The sequence below is a fragment of the Hetaerina americana genome, unplaced genomic scaffold (genome assembly GCF_022747635.1).
Source record: "Hetaerina americana unplaced genomic scaffold, ioHetAmer1.1.p SCAF_3, whole genome shotgun sequence".
NCBI classification, from domain to species: Eukaryota; Metazoa; Arthropoda; class Insecta; order Odonata; family Calopterygidae; genus Hetaerina; species Hetaerina americana.
In genome coordinates, this window is record NW_027286874.1 from 91,285,437 (window position 1) to 91,307,875 (window position 22,439).

The following is a 22,439-nucleotide window of genomic DNA, read 5'->3' on the forward strand; positions in this document are numbered from 1 at the left end:
TAACACTACAAAAGAGCATTAAAAAGGTTTTTTCATCTTCTTACTGTATCTTGCGAGAAAATTCAATCTCTATTATTAAGACACAATTTAAAATTAGCTAAAAACTTAACTTACCTAGGAGTCAGGATTGGAAGAAGTAGTAGGTAACGTTTTTTGACAGAAGCACTTGCACCCGAGGCATTCTAATGGAAACGAGACAGGGGCAGAAAGACACCCAATGTGTATAGAACAACGGTTTGCACTGACTTCCCGAGTTACCTTATCCTCATCCGCCCTCGACTTTAGATGAGTGCCTTAGGGAATAATAAAGAGGACTTCAGTTAGTATCAGGCACTGCCCTTATAGACTTCACTTCCGGTCATTGCTTCCCGCCTCTGAGTTCATCGACAGTGGAAGAAAGTAGTATCGTTTAGCGGCAGATGACGCTACTCTGCAAACCCATAACCGCGTTGCCGAACCCGTACACAAATGGGTGTGAACACCAATTACCGGTAAACTTCCTAGGAGTTTAAAATTACAATAAATAAATAGGTACTCATACATCCTCCTTGGCCAGTATGCATTTCACAAGGGCCTTAGAGTGAGGCTCCCTTGGCTTATATTTATGAACATGAAGGCACTTGACCATGTTTATAGTTTTACAGAGCGGATGCTCCGCTGCCTGTGGGAACTACGAATAGCTGGTTGAGTGTACAGGAACATTCGTTCGAGATGTTGATAATGTCATGCTGTTACGTATGCTGTCCTATTTAATATGGCTTGCTTCACCTATGGTACATCTCTGGTATTCCTATGGTTGCCACCAGGCTAACATTACTTGCAATGATTACGTGGTGTTTTGGAGCTAATATTTAGGAAATTAATTGGCAGTCTACCGTTTTAAGTAGGCTTGGATGCTCACACACTGTACACTCCTACATTTCTTTTGGGATAGCTTAGGACCGGGCGTACTCGATTACAAGATAGAATGACCTTTAAGGAAATTGAAATCAAACACGGCCGTGGGGATAGCTGACTTTCCCGCGGTACATGGGGATTTGGAACTACCTAAGGGTTAAAGATATCTAGAAGGAAGCCCTAAGAGTGTATTTCGTAGAACTTATGAGGGAGGGGGACCAAAATATCATTGCGAAAGTCATGAGCCAGCAGAATACATTTTTAAAAACCTGAGCATGCGATTACCCAGCTCCTTGTTGTTCACTCTGCAGTGTTTCTTCAAATTTCAAAAGTACTTTGGAAACCAATAGCTAGGTTCATTTTTTTCATTATAAACACCTTCAGTGTATCTGAATTTTTTGATGGCATGTAGGGTCAACGATTATTATACATGGTGCTTCCTTGTGGCTTGTCAATACAAGATCTCCCATTTTTGTCTTATCTTGCAAAGAGGTTCAGGACATTATTTTCTATCAACCACCAAGGGTGCAAAATTACACTTCAAATCTCCCTATCTCTTTTCCTGACTATAGTTGGTATATAATTTGGAAATAAAATCCTTATATTTCCACTATCACCAACAAATTTGAAATCCCACCAACTAATTTGATAACCTATCTGTTGCCATCCTCATATTTCTATAATCATGATGTACCAACAGGATGCCCCTAAAGTTAATGGACATGTTTCAATTACACCACCAAGAAATTTCAAATTACACCATACAGCTACACATCTAATTTCACAAAGAGATTTCATTCATAAAAAGTTATTAATTAAAAAATCATAATGTGCTGATATAGAGGAATACATAAAAAAAATGTAATTATGATTTTTTAAATGAATAAAAAAGAATAAAGCATCCCATGAAAACCATTAACATTAGATAAAAGCCAGTCTTGTCAGCTGGAACTCTTCTGTTAAATGGGTACATATGCCAAGCTCAGTGCAGTATTAGTTCAGTGCATTTTTAGTTTTTCCTTTATGCTACTGTATAAATTATTGCTTGGACATATGGTACATGTATGTTGAGATACGATGCAAGATCATACATAGTAGGTAAAAGAAACCTGAAGATTCCATGGATCGAATAAGATAATTTTTAAATTAAGGATTAACCTTAGTTAAGTGAATATCATCAACATGGCCTGATTTGAAGGAAAAAATATCCAAATATTAATCCAGTCACTTCTAAATATCTAAATATTAGATATTTAGAAGTGACATAGTATCATGAGCTTTGTAATGCATACCTAATTCTACCAAATAAAGCTTCAAAATTTGAATTGACAGCTTTTTGATGATATTCAACCCTGAGACCTTTGGGTTTATTTGTGCCAGTTCTCCAAGCAACAAGCCAATTTACAAATGTTCAAAACACAGTAAAAAGTGATGCTATGCAAAACATTAAAAATCATTTTTCCTCCTGGCTGGGAAAAGTATCATAAAAGACATTGTCAGTTCAAATCTCTGTACGAACTAAATAAATTAATTAGTGGCTTTGAGAAATGGATTTAATTTGCTACACTGTAGTAATTCCCCGAAAAAATCATTACTCAATTTTCATTTGAGCAAAGCCAGATTTTTTTTTTAAATTACTTGAATTTATCATCAGTATGCCATGTGCCATTAACAAATGGCTTAACTAAACAGCTATTTAAACTTTTCATAACAGGGATAATATATCAAACCTAAATTGTTTTTCATTCATTTTTTATATTTGATCCAAAAATTAAACTAAAACACTCATTTTAATTGCATTTGCATAAGCTACAGTTGTCTAGCAGTCAATTGTAATCCAAATTAAAAGATAACCTTGCAACTAAGCTATTATGATTGCAGTAGCTTCCAAGATTTATATATTTTAATATACTCAAAATACCAAATACTATTTTCCACAACTATAATGAGGAAATCCTATTAATGGTAAACAGAAATGCAATTTTTGATCATGCGGCAGTTTTAAGATTAAGATGCCAAGTGTAGGGTTGATAAACACTACATCCTGAGTGACAAAAATGTATTGCGTATTCAAAGGTCTCAATAAACACTGTTAATATCACTCAATAAACTGACACCTTAAGTGACAACTACTCTACTTTGATTTCTTGCAGCATTACATAATAAGATAGAAAGCTATAACACAACAAATACAAGGTAAATGTAATGTTTCCAATGAATATTTTTGCCGAGTTAGTTTGTTCATGGGTTTCCTCCTTATTCGTAGCATGATTGGCCATTATCAGGATGCCAAGGCCGAGGAAGCCCATAATTACATGCTACTTTGACAAAAGAGAAATGACTGATGACATTTGTAGTTCACCTGACAGAGTTAAAGCAAGGACTAACGGTTTTGTGGCATAGGGATTGGATATTAATTAATTTTTCCTCCAATGATAAGTAAATATATGGATACTAAAATTGATAAGTTAGATAAAAGTTGGCTATGTATAGCTTTTTAATGACATTCCTTAGGCATGAAAAGATGTAGTCTCCTAACAGTACACACTCCAACTGAGCATGAGCATTCATTCTCATGGTCTGACAATTTAGGAATTTCATGAACCCACAGCGGACAATTTTTTTTCCAAAAGGAATCTATAACATTATGTAAGTGAAAAAGCTTGGCAGGCAGAGCCTATGTAAGCAAATAGGGAGCTTATCAAAGCACCAAATTACTTTCACACTTTACCAAGCTTGAGAGAGCAAGGTCATTCTGGGCACCATTCTATTTGAATGTCAAGTAGAACAATAGAAAGAAAATATCCAATAATTTAGGATCGTAGATTTTTGCGGCGTTCAAATGAAAGACTCTACATTCTCGGGATGTCACCACGTAGGTTGTTTTTCTGACAACAGTTTCGCCAGTGTTCCAACAAGCGTCTTCAGGTCAAAGACGCTCGTTGAAACACTGGCGAAACTGTTGTCAGAAAAACAACCTATGTGGTGACATCCCAATTATTTAATTTTATAGTATAACTAACTTACTATTGAACTAGTATAAAATGGTTCATATGCATCTAGCATTAAGTTTTGCTGGGTTAAATTCATGAGCAGCAGATTTTAACATAGCTTGTCATAGAGCTTACAAGGTCTCATTAATTTACCTGGAGAGAATAATTTAATTTCCTTTTCCAACTCTGAAAGATTATGACATCTGTCACCAACAGCACCACAAATTGAACATTCCCTAAGAAATTATGCATCTCCCATCTTCACTCTGCCTGCATATGCAGGCAGAGTTAAGATGGGAGATATGCCTTCATTTGCAGTTTCATCAATACTATTTTAATAATTACCTGTGTAATTAAGGAATAGTTTCCTAAATAAAACATATATTGGTCATTATAGAAATACAAAATTTAGGAAGACTAACTCCTTTAAAGCTCAAGTATAAATTGTGTGTATCAAATGTTTAGGCGATCAGCAACGAGAAATTCATCACTTAAATGAATGGTGGTTAAAATTAACGCTTGGGTAAAAGAAAATAGATATTCCAATCTAATAAATCTGGTGAAAAGAAAAACATAAATAAATGAAACTTGTCTGACAAAACTTATCGAAATTTCATGCATGTTTGTGCTTTTTAATTAATATCAACATGGTGGACTACGCAGTCCATTGCTAACTTGAAATGAATAAATTTAAATAGCATTCCAACCCATGGTTAAATCAGTAAATAATAATTGTGCACCAAGTTATATTTGTCACTTTCTCCTCCAAATAGTTGTTTGTATTGGTGCTTCAATGCAAACTTTTTCTTCACCCCTTTAACTGGATCTAGAACTAGTTTTCTAATATTTTAACAGTTATTGACATAATAATGTGAATACATATCTGCAAAATAATACACAATCCATTTCAAGTAGCAAGACAATTATACTCAATGGTCTAACATTATATGCATTTGCACTCATCAAAGATTCAAGTTTCATAGTAGTAGTAAGGAATACTAATGAAATCAATGCCCTGAGTATGAATACAAATTGACATTTGCTTCTAAATAATCATCTGCTTCAGCCGCTTATGTTACGTAAATATTCTTTTTGTTTGAGGTATAACTGGCGGAAAGTACTTCACAATATATAGGTAACAAAGAGAACAGAATTCCAGACTTCATATATGTAGTTATAATACACAAGCCTGATATTCACACTAAGGTAAGTGAATTGAACAGCAGATGTATTTCATAATTTAAAACTTTTACTACCAATAAAATTCTAATCTACAAATATTAATTAACCATAAAAAAGTATTAACAGGATTAAATTGTCAAGGAAAATTTCCATGCATCCCAATTTGCAATGCATTCTCACGCATTTAAAAAAAATGGTACCTACCTAATCTTTTGGAGACCTTTGATTATGCTCACGAGATTTGAAATACAGTGTACTGTGTCTATTGCAATGCATAAATGAAATATTTAATGGAAAAAATACCTTCAAAAGCTTACATTTAATTTTATTATCAACAGGACTTAAGTACAATTATCAAGCCCGTATCTTTTTTCATTAAGACATTACATAGTATTAATAGAGTTTTCAGGAACTACTCACAATGAGTAAACAAAAACTAATGCATTAATGATAAGAATATCTCTTCATGTTCATAATACAATCACCTTTTTCAATGGTTGATAATAAGATTTTGCCACCCTTCTCTTGCATATCACAAAAATGAGAAACAAATGCACAACACTAACTGTGATATGCTTAAATTTAATCTCTTTACTAGTATTCCCAAGAACAAGCATACATAAATTGATGGAAAATAAATATATCTGTACAAGTTAAAGGCATAGCCACTTGCTTCTGTTCTAGAAAAGTAAAAGACCTAAGCAAAATGCCTTCCTCCCAAAAATGGTAAAAAAATTAATGGAGATACATTCATAGTTTTTTGGCAAGCTGTTTTTTCCTACCTGTAACCTTCAATTTTATGACAAAGGTTGCAAATGGGCCTGAGAGAATGAAGTTGATGAAATAAGCTAAGTATAATGACACAAACTAAATAATCATTGTAAAAGCAGTACATTCATAGGGCCAGGTCTTCTAAAAACAAACCGGGAAAATTATTTCCAGATAACCCTCAAGGTAACCATTAACTAGTATAAATAATTGACAGAAAACTGAAATACGTAGCAAGTTATTATGTAGCCTCAGTGCATTAACAAAATATACTTAAGAGAGGACATTGAATCAAATAGATGTAATGAGTGGTGATGACAAAGCACACAAGTGTCTGCCTTCAATTAATGATCCCTAAACAATGCAAAGAAACTTTAATGAACAATTAAATGTGTTTGCATTGATTATGGGTTAGTATGAGGTACATTTCAATGTTTTCAGAAAAACAATAGTAAATGCAGAGATGTTTGATTTGATAAAGAAATGATAAATGGAAATTCAATAATTTAAAGGTAATTGGAAAGTATTAGCATAAGAGTTTGATGTATTGTCATAGTCACAATTAATTTAAATAGGAGAAGAAATTTATAGCCCAAGTGCTCAGTTTATTTCAAAATTTAAATTAACATAGGTCGGCTCATTGGGTCTACAAAATCAAATTACATTATGCAATTACATAATAAAATTCTCCACAATTCCTAAAAAAACACTAGATATAACCAGAACACAATGATATCCATAAGAGCACTCAGGAAAGATAATGAAAAGATAAGTTGACAAGTAATTTTAATAGATTCATGAAACAGCCATTATGCAACTTTCAAATATGTTCATCAGTCAGTTTTCTCAAAACTATTCAAGTATCACATACATTCTCCTACAATGGTCTAATGATTTTTTTTTGATTATGATGAGAGGACGGATGAATTGTTCACCATTTAAAAGATTAACATGGTAATAAAATTTTCTTCTAATTTTGTGCTAAAATCAAGATATTTCTAATTTCATAACCAACATTTAGGTAGGTAGATAACAGATCATTATCGACACTAGGACTACCCTAGCATTAGAGTAAAAAAACAGCTGAGTATAAAAACGGGAAAATTTTGCCACCTTTATCAGATAAATAACAGAAATTCAGTGCACAAGCAATAAACAAAAAATAATAAGCAGTACATGAATTTAGGAAAGTATCCTTGGTACACCTTACTGGGATATGTAAAAGTCAAACTGGCTAGGACAAGCTTCAACATCAATCACTTCCACTTCCTCAGAAACCTCCGATAGTTAAGTTAGAACTGGCAAGGCTATGAAGTCTTTCATATGGAAGATGCGTGTAATGAGGTGATTCCCAGGTATGCCATGGTTAAGAAATGGCGGCCAGCATCAAGATGAACCAATATTCTTCACCACAAGGGAGTGGTGTAGCCACCAGGAGGAACTCGGTGCCTTGGTTGATGCTGCATGGGTGAGCTGGAGTCTTTCTCATCACCAGTATATCCCTCTCCAGTAACTGGATTTCTTCCTTCTACACAATGTCAATTGAAAAAAATTAATCATGACCTCACTGAATATTATAAAAAAATGCATTATGCCAAAATTACTACCATAAAAATTAGAATACGGAAATGAATGATTTACGTTTGAAATGTATTCCAGTTGTTTTAAATGAAAACTTCACCGTACTAAAATGACATTTAATCACAATTGACAAGGCAAAGCATATTAGAATAGTAACTGTTGAATATAGGTCAGCAGAAAACATATTTTGCAGCCAAAATTTTCAAATTTCACAGAAAATCTTTCAGAAGTTTTTATTTGGATTATACCGATGCATACTACTTTAAATGAACAAAGACCTCTAATCATCTAGACAACTTATGGCTAAAACTCCTCAGTTAACTGCCACATAATGGCTGGTCCATTGAATCCATATTTGAAAGGTTGTTGAGAAGTGACTTAGTATTGATCCATCAATGAATATGGAATTTTACAATATGTTTTACATGTTACATTACTGTATTATTATGTATTTTACTAATGGCATCATCATGGCTATTTCTATAGCCTAGATAAATGAAGAATATTTTTATACATCATCAATGGGCACCCTAGACTTACCTAGTGCAACGATATTGTAAAAAATTAAGAATTGAGGAAGGACAAGATGTTTAGACATTATAACAGTCTTGATGGAAGACCTTTGATTTACCAATAGTTACCACCAAGAATCTGTTTTTCTCCTTTATTCAACAAATAAGCATACATTTTAAAAAATGTCACCCTTTATTATGTGGCAAAAACTTAATTGTTTAAGATAAAACCTCCAAATCATCAAAATGTTTTAGATCACCCATAACTTTTCCATCACACCTTTTCCAATTTATTGGTTTATTTCTAGCTTGGATTTATTAGTCTGTGCTTCAGTGGTTCATCATCATTGACATGTTTTTGTTTCTGAAAATGACCACCAGAGCATGGTGTGACATTAAATATATGTGGTAAATGTGATAAAATTTATTTATTTCAGAATTGAAATCATTGTTTCAACGGGCATCATAGAACAGTGGGTTGAAAGCTGACCTACTGACTGAGTTCAATTACAGGTAACATCTCTGGGCACCCTCAGTTCCATCAAAGCTGTGCTTGTGTACCAGATCTTCCAGGGAAAGAATAGGCGGCACAGGGAATGGACCCCTAACCCTGATGTCTGAATTTAACAGGCCAGGCTTACTAAGAGATGACATCTCACTGTCGCCAATCAAACTAACATTCAGGTTGAAGATTTTGGTTTATTCCTTGCTTATGTTTGCTTGCGCTTTAAACTGTATAGTTTAGTAATATGTTTCCCTCATGAATGCCAGGAAGGTAGAAGAATGAAGAATTCAATATCATACATAAAGTTACCATACACCCAAAGAACCTTCAAATAATAATAGGAGAGGTGACAGGGACTTCTGTCATCAGAGCAAAAACTACAGTTAACTAATGTAAGCAACAAAGAAAGAAAAGTGCCATACTAATAGTGACTCATGGCAATAACCTACTATTTTCCAGTAAATTGCTAGAGCATCTTTTCCCATAATAAAGATCTTGCAGTATTAGTTTTACTGCATTTCAATGGATTTGGGATCAACATCAGAGACAAACAAAAATTTAGAACCTGGGAATCATCAATACAAAGTCAGGAAAATATGTCTGTGTGCCCCAATTAAGAAAATGTTCTCTCCTTACTAGCTCCATGAATCTTGGTATCAGCTAAAGCCAACTTGTATTCAGCCAAAGAAAAATTCCCAACAATCATACATCATCAGGTTACCCTCATACTCCCACCATGATATCGAACAATGAGAAATTAAATTACCAACATTACAGCTGAACTCGAGGATATTTTCTACATGAACAAATTTCCAAATATTTTGCACAATTGGAAAGAGCATTTAGAAATCTTATTTGACGTTTCTTTTGTGATATTTAGGTAAAAAGAGTTAGCAAAGATGCTTATAACTTAAGTTGAAGGACTGAATAGGGGAAAAAGAATAAAAATAAAGGTGAAAAAGAATCAACAATACCTGGGTTCTAATGAGGGATAATAAAATAAAAGGGAAGGTGGTAAAATACACTGCAATGCCAACTTCAGGTGTTACTTAGGGTAAGCTGGACATGAAGTAAATACAGACAGCACTTCCACTTTACACTCATATAACACATGTACTTAAATGAATATAATTTAATTATGAAAAGAAAACCTATGACTACAAAATATAATCTGTATGATCAAGGGTCTCATTATGATGTTGGCATTCCTTGATTGCAGAAAAACCACAAAAGTAAGCAGCAGCAAAGTATGCCAAGTATTAACCATAATGTAAAGAGTTAACTTAAAGACTCCTCTCATTTATCCAAAATCCATTAGTTTCAAGTCTGAATTACTAACTGCATGCACTCTTTGATATAGGTATTAAAAACATGTTTTAATGATAGAGAAGCAAAAATTAACAGGTAAGACTTTTAATAGGTATGAGGCTGTATTTTATGGCAGTAGAGAGGCATTTTCTGTTGATCATTTATCTCCACAACAACATGCTAGAGCAGATTGCAGTATGTACACACAAAAACTGGTAAAAGAACATGAATAATTTGCTAATTTATTTTGATTAGTAACATTGAAATTTCTAACATGTGATTATATTAATTTCATAAATAAAAACAATAATATAGTAAAATATTTTTCAGCAAACCTAGACAGGATGCAAAAATTTAACTCATAGCTGCATGTGTAAGCAATGTGCACTTATCTAACGGCTCACACCACTCCACTACTTGCAAATAATAATACAACCAGCATTTGACTTTGGAGGACCAGCAAAAGTGTAAGTACTAAATAACTACAACCCTGGTTTGAATTACATTTAACTCTCAATTATTCATGTTAATGGATGCACAATAAAACACTGATAATCAAAAACATTGACAACCGCAAGAAGTGGAATATGTGTGTATGGTCACCATATAAACTAATATGTAAAGAAACTCTTTTTTTATTGTGTGATGAATTCAAGTTTTTTTCAGCAATGGTAAGTACATTAAGCTTATTTTTCAGCCATTTTTTGAGGGTGGCAGTTTAGATTTACAAGAGCACAGAACTAATTCATTATGTGAAGAGCAGAACATGTTTGTCTCAGAAAGGTAAACTGATCAGGAAAAAAAACAAATGGTCAGGAAAAAACAAATAAATGATAAAGGATGAATAAAAAAAGGATCACAAATGCAGATTCATACTCATCGTATGATGCCAATTAAAATAATACAGGGTCAACGGTTATTTACTAATTTTTTCCATAGTAAAGCTATGTATTTGCTTGCCATAAAAGAGAATACAGAATTCTCATAGCTAGTGAATGCAAGGGAGGCAATAATGGGAAAGTAAGGTTAGTAAAAACAGGTTTAAATGAACACATTAAATACTATTGATAACTTGTGATTTTGCAAAATTGAAATCTTTTAAGAAAACTGAAATAATTAAAACTTGTAGATTTTTTAATTCAGGAGTTTTACAAAAAAGATGAATCGAACATGCATAATTGAGAGTTAACTGTATTTTCATAATCAATCCCTTTTAAAAGGTTAACATTGATTCCACCATTTCTCCCAAAAGTTTTATGCCATCTTGGATTAAATAAACCCAACATAGAAAAGGAACTAACACCATGGGAGATTTAATATTATATTTGCATTAAATAATTAGGTAAATATTATAAGTTTTCACTGAAGCAAGGCTTAAAAAAAATCAAAACCTCTCCATGAACACACAATTTGAGGAAAATCGCATTTCAGCATAGAGTTAAACAAGCAAAAGACTTCCACTCTGATGCACAACTATGCGGAAGTACCCATTCATGGAATGCAAAATGGATGAATCACAAATTAATGTTGATTCATCCAGCTAGTGATGTTATTTACATTTAATGAAAAAAATCAAGACAAGCTTTTCCAATCTTGTTTGCTACCCAGAACACCAAGTTCTCTAGAAACCATTTAGGTTTTTATTGCTTTCGGAATAAATTGAGATTAAAAATAGAAAAGAGCTAGGAAAATTCATTTTCCTTTTTAGAAAAAAACAAACAAAGTTATCAGGTTAAAATCAAACTAGATTTGCACTATAATTATATGAATGAAAACAAAATGTTACCTCTTTTTCGGGCACTCCGGGTCTGACTATCTCCTAGTCCTTCACCAGTAACTGGATTTCTTGCCACTGGTTATATGCCACCAAAGACATCAAGGGTACCACACCAAGACCACAAAAACCAGACACCACATCCACAATTTCATGCGTCATGAGACAAGCCAACCACCGTTAGCACGCAGGCATTTTGGAGAGATTAAGGAAATTTACAATTTAAGTGAACTCCGAGTCATCATGACCCAAATCAGGATGGTGGGAAATAAAAAAAATATAAATAAATGTCATATTTTTGACAAATCTTAAGCCTATAATGGTCAATAATGGCAAACATTTTGTCAGGGAAAAAAGTGCTTAACGAGTGAGACAATAATTCAATATGCAAATAAAATTTGTTAACTAATACATGTAAAAGCCAAAGAAAAGTTAGGGTCTTTAACTAGCTCCTTGTAGTTTCTCTTTATAGAATTTCAATATTTTGAATAATTCAAACAATCACAAATTATACACTACCTTAGAGAACTTCATGTTTTCCCTTCTTGAAATGGTGCTTTGTAATAACTTTTTATGACTAGAACATACACAAGGCTCTGCCTGGAAACTATCCAGCATTGCAATAGTTTGAGGAAAAGCTTACCTAGAACAATGAGGTATTAGTCCACTTTGAAGTACTCTCCTTTTAACCTCACACTCTTATCCCAGCGTCTCTTCTACTTTCCAAAACAATTGGCAAAGTCCTTTGGATTTTGTGGAATGGTCATTATCTGCCTTGTTTCATTCTCCTGTATCTCGTCAACTGTTGGTACGACTGGGCTTATGTTTCAGGGTCATAGCCATAGAGCCATGACTCATCTCCAGTTATGACCTTTTTTTCAGAAAACCTGGGCCATCGTTTACAGCTTGGAGCACGTCCCATGCAACTGCAGTACGCGATTCTTGACTTTGACGAGATAAAAGAGAATGCAACGAGGCAGCTGATGACCATTCTGAAAAAGAACTTCGCCGATTGTTTGGAAAAGTGGAAGAGATGGAATAAATGATAAGTGTGTGAGGTCCCAAGGGGAGTACTTGGAAGGGGACTAGGGCCTCATTGTTCTAGATACACTGTTTTTCTCAAAATATTGCATGGCCGGATCCTTTCCGGACAGACCTTGTATATCAAAACACGAATATACATAGCCAGCCAGTTTGAATCCAAAATACCTTTTTTAGGATCAATTAAAAGTTTGGTTAATTTACAAAGGGGCAAAATATTGTTATTTTTAAAAGTAAAAACATCTGACCCTTCAATAAATCAATTTCACATAATTTTGAACTTCATCACAATTTCATTCATACAAGATCATTACCATTACAGCATTTATTGCAGTTTTCTGCATTACAGAGGTTTTTACTAGAGATTTGCATTAATATATTAAATCGAAGTCTCCATATGACTGAAATATATATATGTACAATTTCATGAAATATGAAGTTGCTAAAAACCCTATTAATAGGCATACATGAGCTTCACCAAAATGGCCAACACAGAAAAATAAAAACAGTCCCATTTCTTTGCTTTGAATGTTACTATGAAAATATTTCATGATTTGATCATTTAAGATAAAAGAAGTGACATAATTTATGCAGATAGTAGTAATGGTAGCAACATACTCAGATTATATAACACCATTTTAAAGACCCTGACTTTGTGGTTTTTCACTTAGCTTCAGTTTTCATACACCAATTATTCATGAAGTTCAGAAAGGTGATGCATATTCTAAAAATGTCAATAAGTGATCACAAGCATGCCAGAGCCAGATGACAGTAACACATTTACTATAAGAAATATTAGATATTTTGGTAAAATGTGATGCACAGTTTAAGTACCAGGGTGACTGCTACTAGAAATAATTAATATTCCATAATTCTCAGAGAAGTCTAAAATGAATTATAAAACCAAAATGTGTTAAGCAAAAAAATTATTAGTATAATGAGTCATTTGGATTTAAGATAATTGAATATTTTAGTTAAAATATTTGAAATGGTTTCAAGTGTAGCAGGAAAAATTGCAAACTTCCACAAGAAGATCATGTATTATGGTTGCTACAGTTCCTGTCTTAAAAATATCATAGGCATATCCCAATTTTTACAATGGAAATCTTATGAAGAAACAAAGTGGAGTGGAACTTTAGAAATTAATAGTGTTGGTACTGCCATAATGTAAATTTGGTGACATAAATAAATCACGTATGGCCCCATTCTGCTGAATTTTAATACTTAACCAACTAGAACTTTGAAATGATTTTGTCAATAGCATTTTTTGATGAATATAATTCCAAATTCTTACGATTTTTAGTTGCTTATGATTTCCTTGACTTTTTGTTTTACAGGTTTGTAGCAACCTTAGGGACATTCAACATTCATCTCAATATTAAACTGCTGTGTACTAAAACACACGAATATTTTTGGTGGCAGGAACATATTCCCTAGGATTTTACTTTCATAATGATCCACACCCCAACATATTTAATCTGTACGTATATGTCCACATATTTTTCATTTAATAACTATAGTATATTATATTTTTTATTGAAGCAGTAATTCATTTATACCTTGCTGAAAACCATAGGCAAAAAAATTAAAATTTAAAAATGATGAAGATGAGAAAATTATAAGAATATTGGGATTGAGCAACATAATTAGGCTCTTGAAACAAAATGTAACTCAAATAAGTAAAATATGCACTCAATCAAGAAAAGTAAAAAAAATTGTTCACAGAACAAATTGTTACAAAAAACTTAAGAATTTGCAATACTTTTTGGCATTTCTATTACATATGCTAGTTTTCATAATTGTAATTAGTGAAGCAACAATGCTTTTCAAAATCTCATGCAACTCATGATACAAAGTGACAAAAATGGAGCAGCCATCTTCAAAACAAGCAGTGCAAATAGCTTTTAACAAACCATAACTTGCTACCAGCCATTAATTGCAAATTATGCAGTAGACAAACAAAAACAGGGTGATTAAAACAGCTGGAGAAAGGATAAGCTATTGTTATGAATTATGTAAATGATGTTACTCATCAATTATAAATAACCATAACTTATAAGCATATTCTTAAATATCTGTAACAAGATTTATACTGCAGAGGTATCGATTGTGGCACCATTCAATTTGATTGAGTACCAAATTACATTAATAACAAATTATTTCCCTAGTCATAATATGCAAATAAAGAAACTTTTAACTAAGATTACTATCAATTCGAGCTCCTGAGGTAAATTAAAAATAGGATAAATATTAAATTTCAACAAAATATTTAATTACCGCTCTTATTTCCTTTGGGAGTTACGTGACCATTTGTGGTTCCATTTGTGGTTCCATTAGGGGTTCCATTAGGGGTTCCATTAGACATTATTTCTGTGTTTCCATTTGTAGTGGGTGCAGGACTTGCTGGGGGCTCAACAAACAGTGATGACTTCAGATGGTGTTTAGATGCTGGGCGTGAAGGTGTTGTATTATTCCCTTCATCTCCTCCAAAGATGTCACTGCTTCCACCGCCAGGTGGTTTCAGAACCCTGACAAAATAATTGAAATGAATATTTTTAAGTTGTGGCAATATTTATCAATAAATGGCTAATGAGTTTAATTATAGTAGACATCCTTTATAATGGGAAAGATCTTGATGACAGCATAGAAAATGCAGCAGGCCAAAGTCATAGAAAGAGCTGGAAACAATGTAGATGAAGCAGCAATTTCCAAAAATGAGGAGAGTTCATATAATTTTAACTACACAAGATAAGACAGACTCCTATTTATACAAAGAGAACAGCAAAATTATAAAAAAATAATGAACTGAAGAGTTGAATAGGTATTCTATTCCATAAAGAAATATAATTTGAAAAATGTTATCCTGCTAGGGGATTAATTTTAAATTAGTCAACATTTATGTACACTAAAAAACCTTTCAAACACTATGAACAGACAATGCACTACTAATCAGTCTTAGTAACCCAGCAACAAACACATCCCAACACTTTACACAATACAAATATCAGGACATTTTGTTCACATATATGTAAATAGGGGCTAGAGAATATTGTTTGAAGAAAAAACAACCTCCTCTGGCTAACAATAAATCCATCAAAAAACGGTTACCCAAAATATACGTCAACAATAATTCAGCTTTTCATTCACCACCCTAACACTATGGCTAGATTTCAGGAGGACCAAATTAAATCAAATCAAAAAACACACCAGGTACTATAGGCCAATTACTAAACTGAGGAATCAAGGTTCCTATAAATATACCCTCACTTGCCTAATATGACCTGGACTCCCCTTGAACTCAGCGGTGAATATATCAGGGCACTGTCCATTGTTGGCAGTTGGTTCAGGAGATCGTAGTATGCTGTGAATTCCGTAGCCAGTTGTAACATATTTCACAAATCATGGTAATTTTCACTGCAATATTAGGCTGAATAAACTTGCAATTTAAGCTCATTGAATATGACATGATTATTGAGGGGACCAGGATTATTAATTGCGAGGGAATTCAAAATTTATTAAGTTTTTATTTTCCAAATAGTTCTTTAAATATATTTAAATAAGACATGAATGAAGATTGTTATCAGAAAGAAGAAATGGGTGGAAAGCTGCATCCAACTAACCCTAATTAAGAACTACCGATGACAAAACTTTTCCAGATGTCTACACCTTTTCTTGGTTTCGCGTCACAGCCAGGATTAATTTTAAGATGAATGAGGGCACCCAGAAGATATCAAGCATATTTTAATAAAAAAGAATTATGCCCATTTCACAGTCACCAAAACAGAGAAGAAAATTCATGGTTGCATTAGTGATGAGCATGCAATAATTATTTTGGAATGAGGGCACATAATGTATAGGTAACTCATTTTTTTATTTCAAAAGATAAAGCCTGAAAATTTACAAAAAATAGTTTTGCGAGTTGAAAAGGTTAGGTAGGGATAAGCAGAAGCCCTTCACCTCATCTGTGAGGAGTAACAGGACTAGAAAATTACAGGCAAAGAGCCAATGAAGAACAACCAGCATTTTTGCATTTCATTCTAGCTACATGCATTTAACCCAGTCAAATTAGATTCAAAACAAATTTTAGAAACAAAATTTATAAAGAAGGAACGACATATTTGATATTAATATTCGCCCTACTACGAAAGTGTACACCAATTATGGGCAAGTAAAAATATAAGCACAGAGATTACTCTCAGTGAAATCGTTAGTTTCTCCGAGGAACTTTTTTGATGAAGCTTCAACTGAATTGAGTCTAGGGGAGGTAAAATATCATGCATGCGATCCTCACACTACGCCAGAATGGTTTAAACAGCGATGATTCATTTCTTACTCCGAAAGAATAATCTCTACGAATGGACTGCCCAACCATTTATCGAGATAAAAGTGGGAAGGTCGTGGAAAAAGATATTCCTGATCGATAGGGCTCGAGGCATCTTAATGCCCCCTCCCCTCCGGAATTTAGGCATCCCGAGGAACTCCGATGGCTACAAACGCACGAACGCCCGTGCCAGTCGCGCACTCGTCCAGATCCTCTCTCCTCCCTTCCCCGCGGGAACCACACGGAGGGTGACTCCGATGGCATGCACGCTTCTCAGAAAAACCTCCTAGCGTAGTGCTCATACCACCGCGACAACATTTCTGGAAATCGCCTGTTCCTCCCAAATACAAATTTACGACGTTGTGAGGGATGCACGTGCTCCTATTAACCTTGATGTCGCATAAAGCAAGCCTATTGTTGGGACAGTAATATTGGAGCGCCAATGGACTCCACGGGAATGATTTTGGAAGACTTTTCTTGCCTTAATTATAAATGAAAAATAGAAGCCATGTTGACAGCGAGAGTTGCCTATCAATTGAAAAAAGATGTTGATAACCCATTCAAATCAAAATTGAAAAAATAAAATAAAATGACAAATTTACTAACAGTAAGGGCTAACCTAAAAATTATATTAGAACGAAAGTCTTAAGACTGGCGATATGGCTGCCTTCAAATTTTTTACGTTATTCTTCACATAATACATAACCAATTACGCGTTCATAAAGCTTTATCGAAGGGGTTGCTGTGGCTAGTCTGGCGCCAGGCAGTAACGGGAAGTCTCAACTATCGCCACGAGCTAATGTAGCACTGGGCTGCTTATAAGTGTTCCTTGTCAGCCAAGAGCTGGAGGCAACCCTCAGGAGCTTGGAAGGTCACAAAAATAACATCCCATCCCCCCAACGTCCTAAGCGCCCTGTAATAGTTTCCCCTCCTTGCTAGAAGTAGAATACACAAAAAAAGAAGCCACAAGACGAGAGAAATGGATAGGTGGAGACCAAAAGGAGTTTCAAAAGCACAAAAAATGAACGTGGTGGGAAAAGGAAAAATCATTTCACGGAAGAACGCACAAAAAATGTGATTCGCTGTACTTTCACAAAGGAAGAGGTGAGGGACACGAAAGATGTAGAAAGCAGAAAAGAATGCCTAGGTGAGAAATACCAGGAAAATGATGACTGAAGAAATACGTTAACGAATTTAGAGCGATATTTATGTTTTCTACAAACATTAGCAATGCCTCCAATGAACTTCAAATGAGGTTTCAAGACCCTAAAAAACAAACACAGAAAAAATTATGCAAGAAATCAAAATCAACTTGATGTGACATTTGAGAAGCTAACCTCTGATTAGGATTTTTGGTCACATCTTCATAAGATAATACCTATAGTTAATGTAAAAGAAAAATAGTCCCATAAGTCGCTCTGTGTTTTCACGGCATTAATTCCTGCATCGTCTTAATTATGATAAAAAAATACCAGGGGAAGCTGCAACCTGGATTGCCCTCAAAATTCCATTCTAGATACCGCGTGGGCTGAATTCCGATTCAAGACCGCCAATGAATCATGGCAGCCCGTGGTTCATTTATCCTGCAACGCTCACAACCGAGCGACAACTACCGGCGTTTCGAAACATGGTTGAAGATTTTTAATCACACCGCAAGGCTCTGTACTTCACAGGTTTCTTGCAGTTTCAGCTTGACAGCCTTCAGACATTCATAAAGAGTATTTCTTTTTACGAACTGGAAACGTAAGATTTATACAGCATTATACAGAAGAGAGAGGAGGTGCTGACTAAAATAAATTGAATTCATATACACCATAAAAACTCAAATTTCGGAAAGGTTTAAATAAAGGAAAGTGAACCGGTACATATTTTATGTGTGCTTAGCGAAAACACATGTTTGACATGAAGAATTTTTTCAATGTAATGCAATTTGAAAATCTGATCTGGTTGAATGCAACGTGTAATTAATACACAAGCTACATTCACCCAACTAAAAGAAACCAACGAAGCTATTCAGGTAAACATTTTTGCGTTGCACTGACTGCAACTCGATCAGTTATTGAAATATTTTACATGTTGAACAAGCAGATTACACCTCTTGAGTAAAATAATTAGATAGGTACAAATAACGCCAGAATAAAAGCTACCGGAACTATCCAAATCAACATTTTCGCTTTATACTGACTGCACCTCGATCACTGATTCAAATTGAGTTGAAGAATTAGAGAGGTTCAAATCACACGTCAGAATAAAAAAACTACCAAGGTGTCCACGTAAGTCGGAATTTGCGCCTTCTATTTAAAAAGTGATTTCGAAATAACTAAGAAGAAAAGTCATCAAGCCGACACGAAGTCACGCCCTACTTATTATCTTAGTGGCGAGTCGATGATCGAGAAACGGTTAGTGTTCTCCAGTGTCACTACCATACCGTCTTTCTATTCCCCAGCAGGGGGCACCGCAGCTGCTGAGGCCGCTATCCGCGTCAATTCCTCGGCTTTCAGTACCCCGTAAGCAGCTTTAATCGAGATTCCGCAGCGATCGTTGGATGCAATCTCCTGGACTGGATCAGATGTCACATACAAGATCGGATCGGCCGCAAAGATCTCCTAGCGGCCACAACGGTCAGTGCACGCCGATAGAAAATTAATTCTGGAAAATTGTGCTCCGTGCTTACGAGATTAGTGATGCGCGCTGCTTAGAACTGTTAATCTCGCTTAATAAGGATTGACTCATACTCGTCAAAAACGCTGATCTCTGCAAGCAAGTATAATGGTAGTATCGGCAGGTTTAACAGTAAAATGTAATAATATAAGTACTCATTCCTACCCAATCTTTGGAGTACTTTTTCCATACCATTAACCAACCAAAGGCAAATCTGCAAGTCCCCTAGACTGACCTTCAACTATCATGATATTTGTTACATGTGTTTAATTCCGGAAAAATTACTTAGAATTCGCCTTTTTGATCAATTGAGCGACGAACAATTCAACCTTGCATCAAAGGCATGGGGCAGAACGCTTAGTCGAAAAGAATTTTGTTCTCGGAAAAAAGTGTCAGAAATTAAATTGCGCAAGCACAATTTTTGCGACGAATTTTTGTAATCGCATCTCAATCACCCCCAAATATTTCACAAGATGTGGTTCCTGCGGTTAGCACCTTGATCATAATGTGACGCATTTCCGGGAAATGCCTGAGGGGAAAGATAATGAGTCACAGTCGGAGCAGATCTGGAGGTACTCTTCAAGCATTTAGAGTATATGGCGGCAAAATATGAATCGAAGAATCTTAAAACAATTAAACACGCGATAAACATTACTCAGGTCAAAGATTACAGCCACCTTAAAAATAAATTTGCCAGTGGCATTTTTAAGAATCTGATAAAAATGTACGTGCTCAAGAATGAAATGTGGTCAGGCAAATTATGAAGCAATGCTGCATCAAGCGAAAATTAGAGTGGATTATATTAACCCAAGGTAAATGAGTTTAAAAAACATTATGACGACGATAACTATTCACCAAAGCCAGTTACAACTTTTACGTCTAGTTGCTAAGGCTACTGCTGATTAATCACTGACCACTTAAAAAAATATGACTTTGAACCTGTATATAAACACAGAATATTATTTATGATTTTGTACGGCGAGTCTTTAAACTGTTTTTACGAAGCATGCAGCAATGAAAGAAGGCAGCGCAGATTCTACTTACTAAAGTGAGGGAAGACTAACTAACTTACCCGGATATAATAATGAACTAAGTTTAAAGAATAACTTCCATGGACTTCAATGCGATATCTGAAAGCTTTAAAATAATCAATAGTTGGATTATAGGCGACCGCAGCTGAAAAATTTGAAGCTAAAAACAACGATTAACATTAAAATTTTCAGTGAAAATTAAACGATGGATGTAAGCGTATTCAGGGAACCATAGCTACACGAATTATCATCGCAATCACTCAAAGAAGCATTACTACGATCCCATCTCTGAAGGATTTCACGCCCAGATATAAGTAAACTCCTCGGTAGCAAAAAAGCTGCAAAAATAAAGCAAACATTTTTTAACGACGGATTCAAAGGAAAAAGAAAGGTGATGAAATCGGTTTGGAATACTACATTATCAAGTCCTCTACCGCTGACAGCAATGAATTTTGCCTTTAATAATTTAGTAGTACAATGCACCTATTTCAGAATGTAAAAATCATTCGCCTTGACCTGGATGGAATTAAGTATTTGCACATCAATAGATATCAATTAGTACATCAATTTCGTAGCATTAGTGCATCAATAAATGCAATTGGATTATTAAATTGCCTCCAATGTTGATTTCATACAGAAACCCTGGCTTCAAATGAGCAATCACGTGCCGGCACGGCTAAGTTCGAATTGGGATTCGAACCCAAGATCGCAAAAATTCGCAAGCGCCTTAACAATCGGAATAATTTCATAAGTTATTGATAAATTAGTAGAGACAAATATTTCCTCGCGTTACTAGAGCACTACGGCCAGCTTGGATTAAACGAGAAGTAATTCAGTGACAGTAACAATTTCGGAAACCTAATTGTGCTCAAATATGTTGTAACAAGGGCTCTACCAACAGGTATTACAATAAGTTTCGTCCAACACCGTGTTATTTACGTGTGGCATCAATCAATCATCACTACGCTCGGTAAATTATACTTGAACTCAACTCGGACTCCACGATTCAAATTCCGCTGACGTTAGTAACACAGTATATTTCGAAAATTAATAATAATTTCATTACAAGAAGTTTAACTCGGAATCTGCCGCATCATTAATTAAAGGTTGCTCGAGAAATACGGCTACTCACTTAATCAACATTATCAAGAGAAATAGAAAATTTACGTCAACTAATATCTCATTCAACCCCAAATCGCACCGTAGAGACATAATTAATCGAACGACCTGATAAGCATAGTAGTTCACGGGTCCCGTGAATACGGGACTCGGCTTCACGGGAGACGTTCCCGAGGAGAGAGGCTATTGAACTCTCCACCCCCTTCGAGTGGGCTACACAGCCCATTGATTTTCGGCTCCAACCTCAGCCTCGAGCTTGCTATTCCCTTCTTCCTTATTCAAAATGAAATGAATGCCAGTGATTAGACTTGCACCAACCTATAGGTTAAACTATATGCAAGTTGACCATATGCCATTTACAATTTGACAGCACTAGCGCATTGGTTTGTTAAATAAACCTGGACACCCAAAGATGGCGAAGCTTGATAATTTACTATTTCTGGACATAGCCCGACGAAAGATTTTCAGAACGCCTTCCGGTGACCCCCTGCCAACTTAGGGAGCTAGAAATATTCCCTTTTCTTCCAACAGAAAAATAAGCTGGCAGGTTGCCCTTCCAAGCAATAAAAGGATGTTGGAAAAATATCCAACTACGGTATTGAATTTACGAAGAGATTTCAATGAGAACTGGTGACCATATTTTAAAGTCACAATATGCACTGTCCGATGTAAATGAAACCTCAACAGGCGAAAAAACCGAATGATTTAGGATTGTACGTAAAAAAATACTTGCAAGCCTGGGTATC

General features: G+C 34.8%; 1 protein-coding gene across 5 annotated transcripts in view; it reads right to left on the minus strand.

Moving 5' to 3' along the window:
- Positions 1-5,361: 5,361 nt before the first annotated feature.
- The window catches only part of Jupiter (microtubule-associated protein Jupiter), a 52,430-nt gene continuing 35,352 nt past the window's right edge, over positions 5,362-22,439 (minus strand). For 2 of the 5 annotated variants that reach the window (XM_071587762.1, XM_071587763.1), the window contains exons 2-5: positions 15,833-15,922; positions 14,839-15,089; positions 11,533-11,598; positions 5,362-7,368 (exon numbers count right to left, since the gene is read on the minus strand). In XM_071587762.1, the coding sequence (XP_071443863.1) occupies positions 7,247-7,368; positions 11,533-11,598; positions 14,839-15,089; positions 15,833-15,922 (529 nt within the window). In that variant the 3' untranslated portion in view covers positions 5,362-7,246. The remainder of the gene's footprint in view (positions 7,369-11,532; positions 11,599-14,838; positions 15,090-15,832; positions 15,923-22,439) is intronic. The other 3 variants (XM_071587766.1, XM_071587765.1, XM_071587764.1) reach the window with 2 other exon arrangements.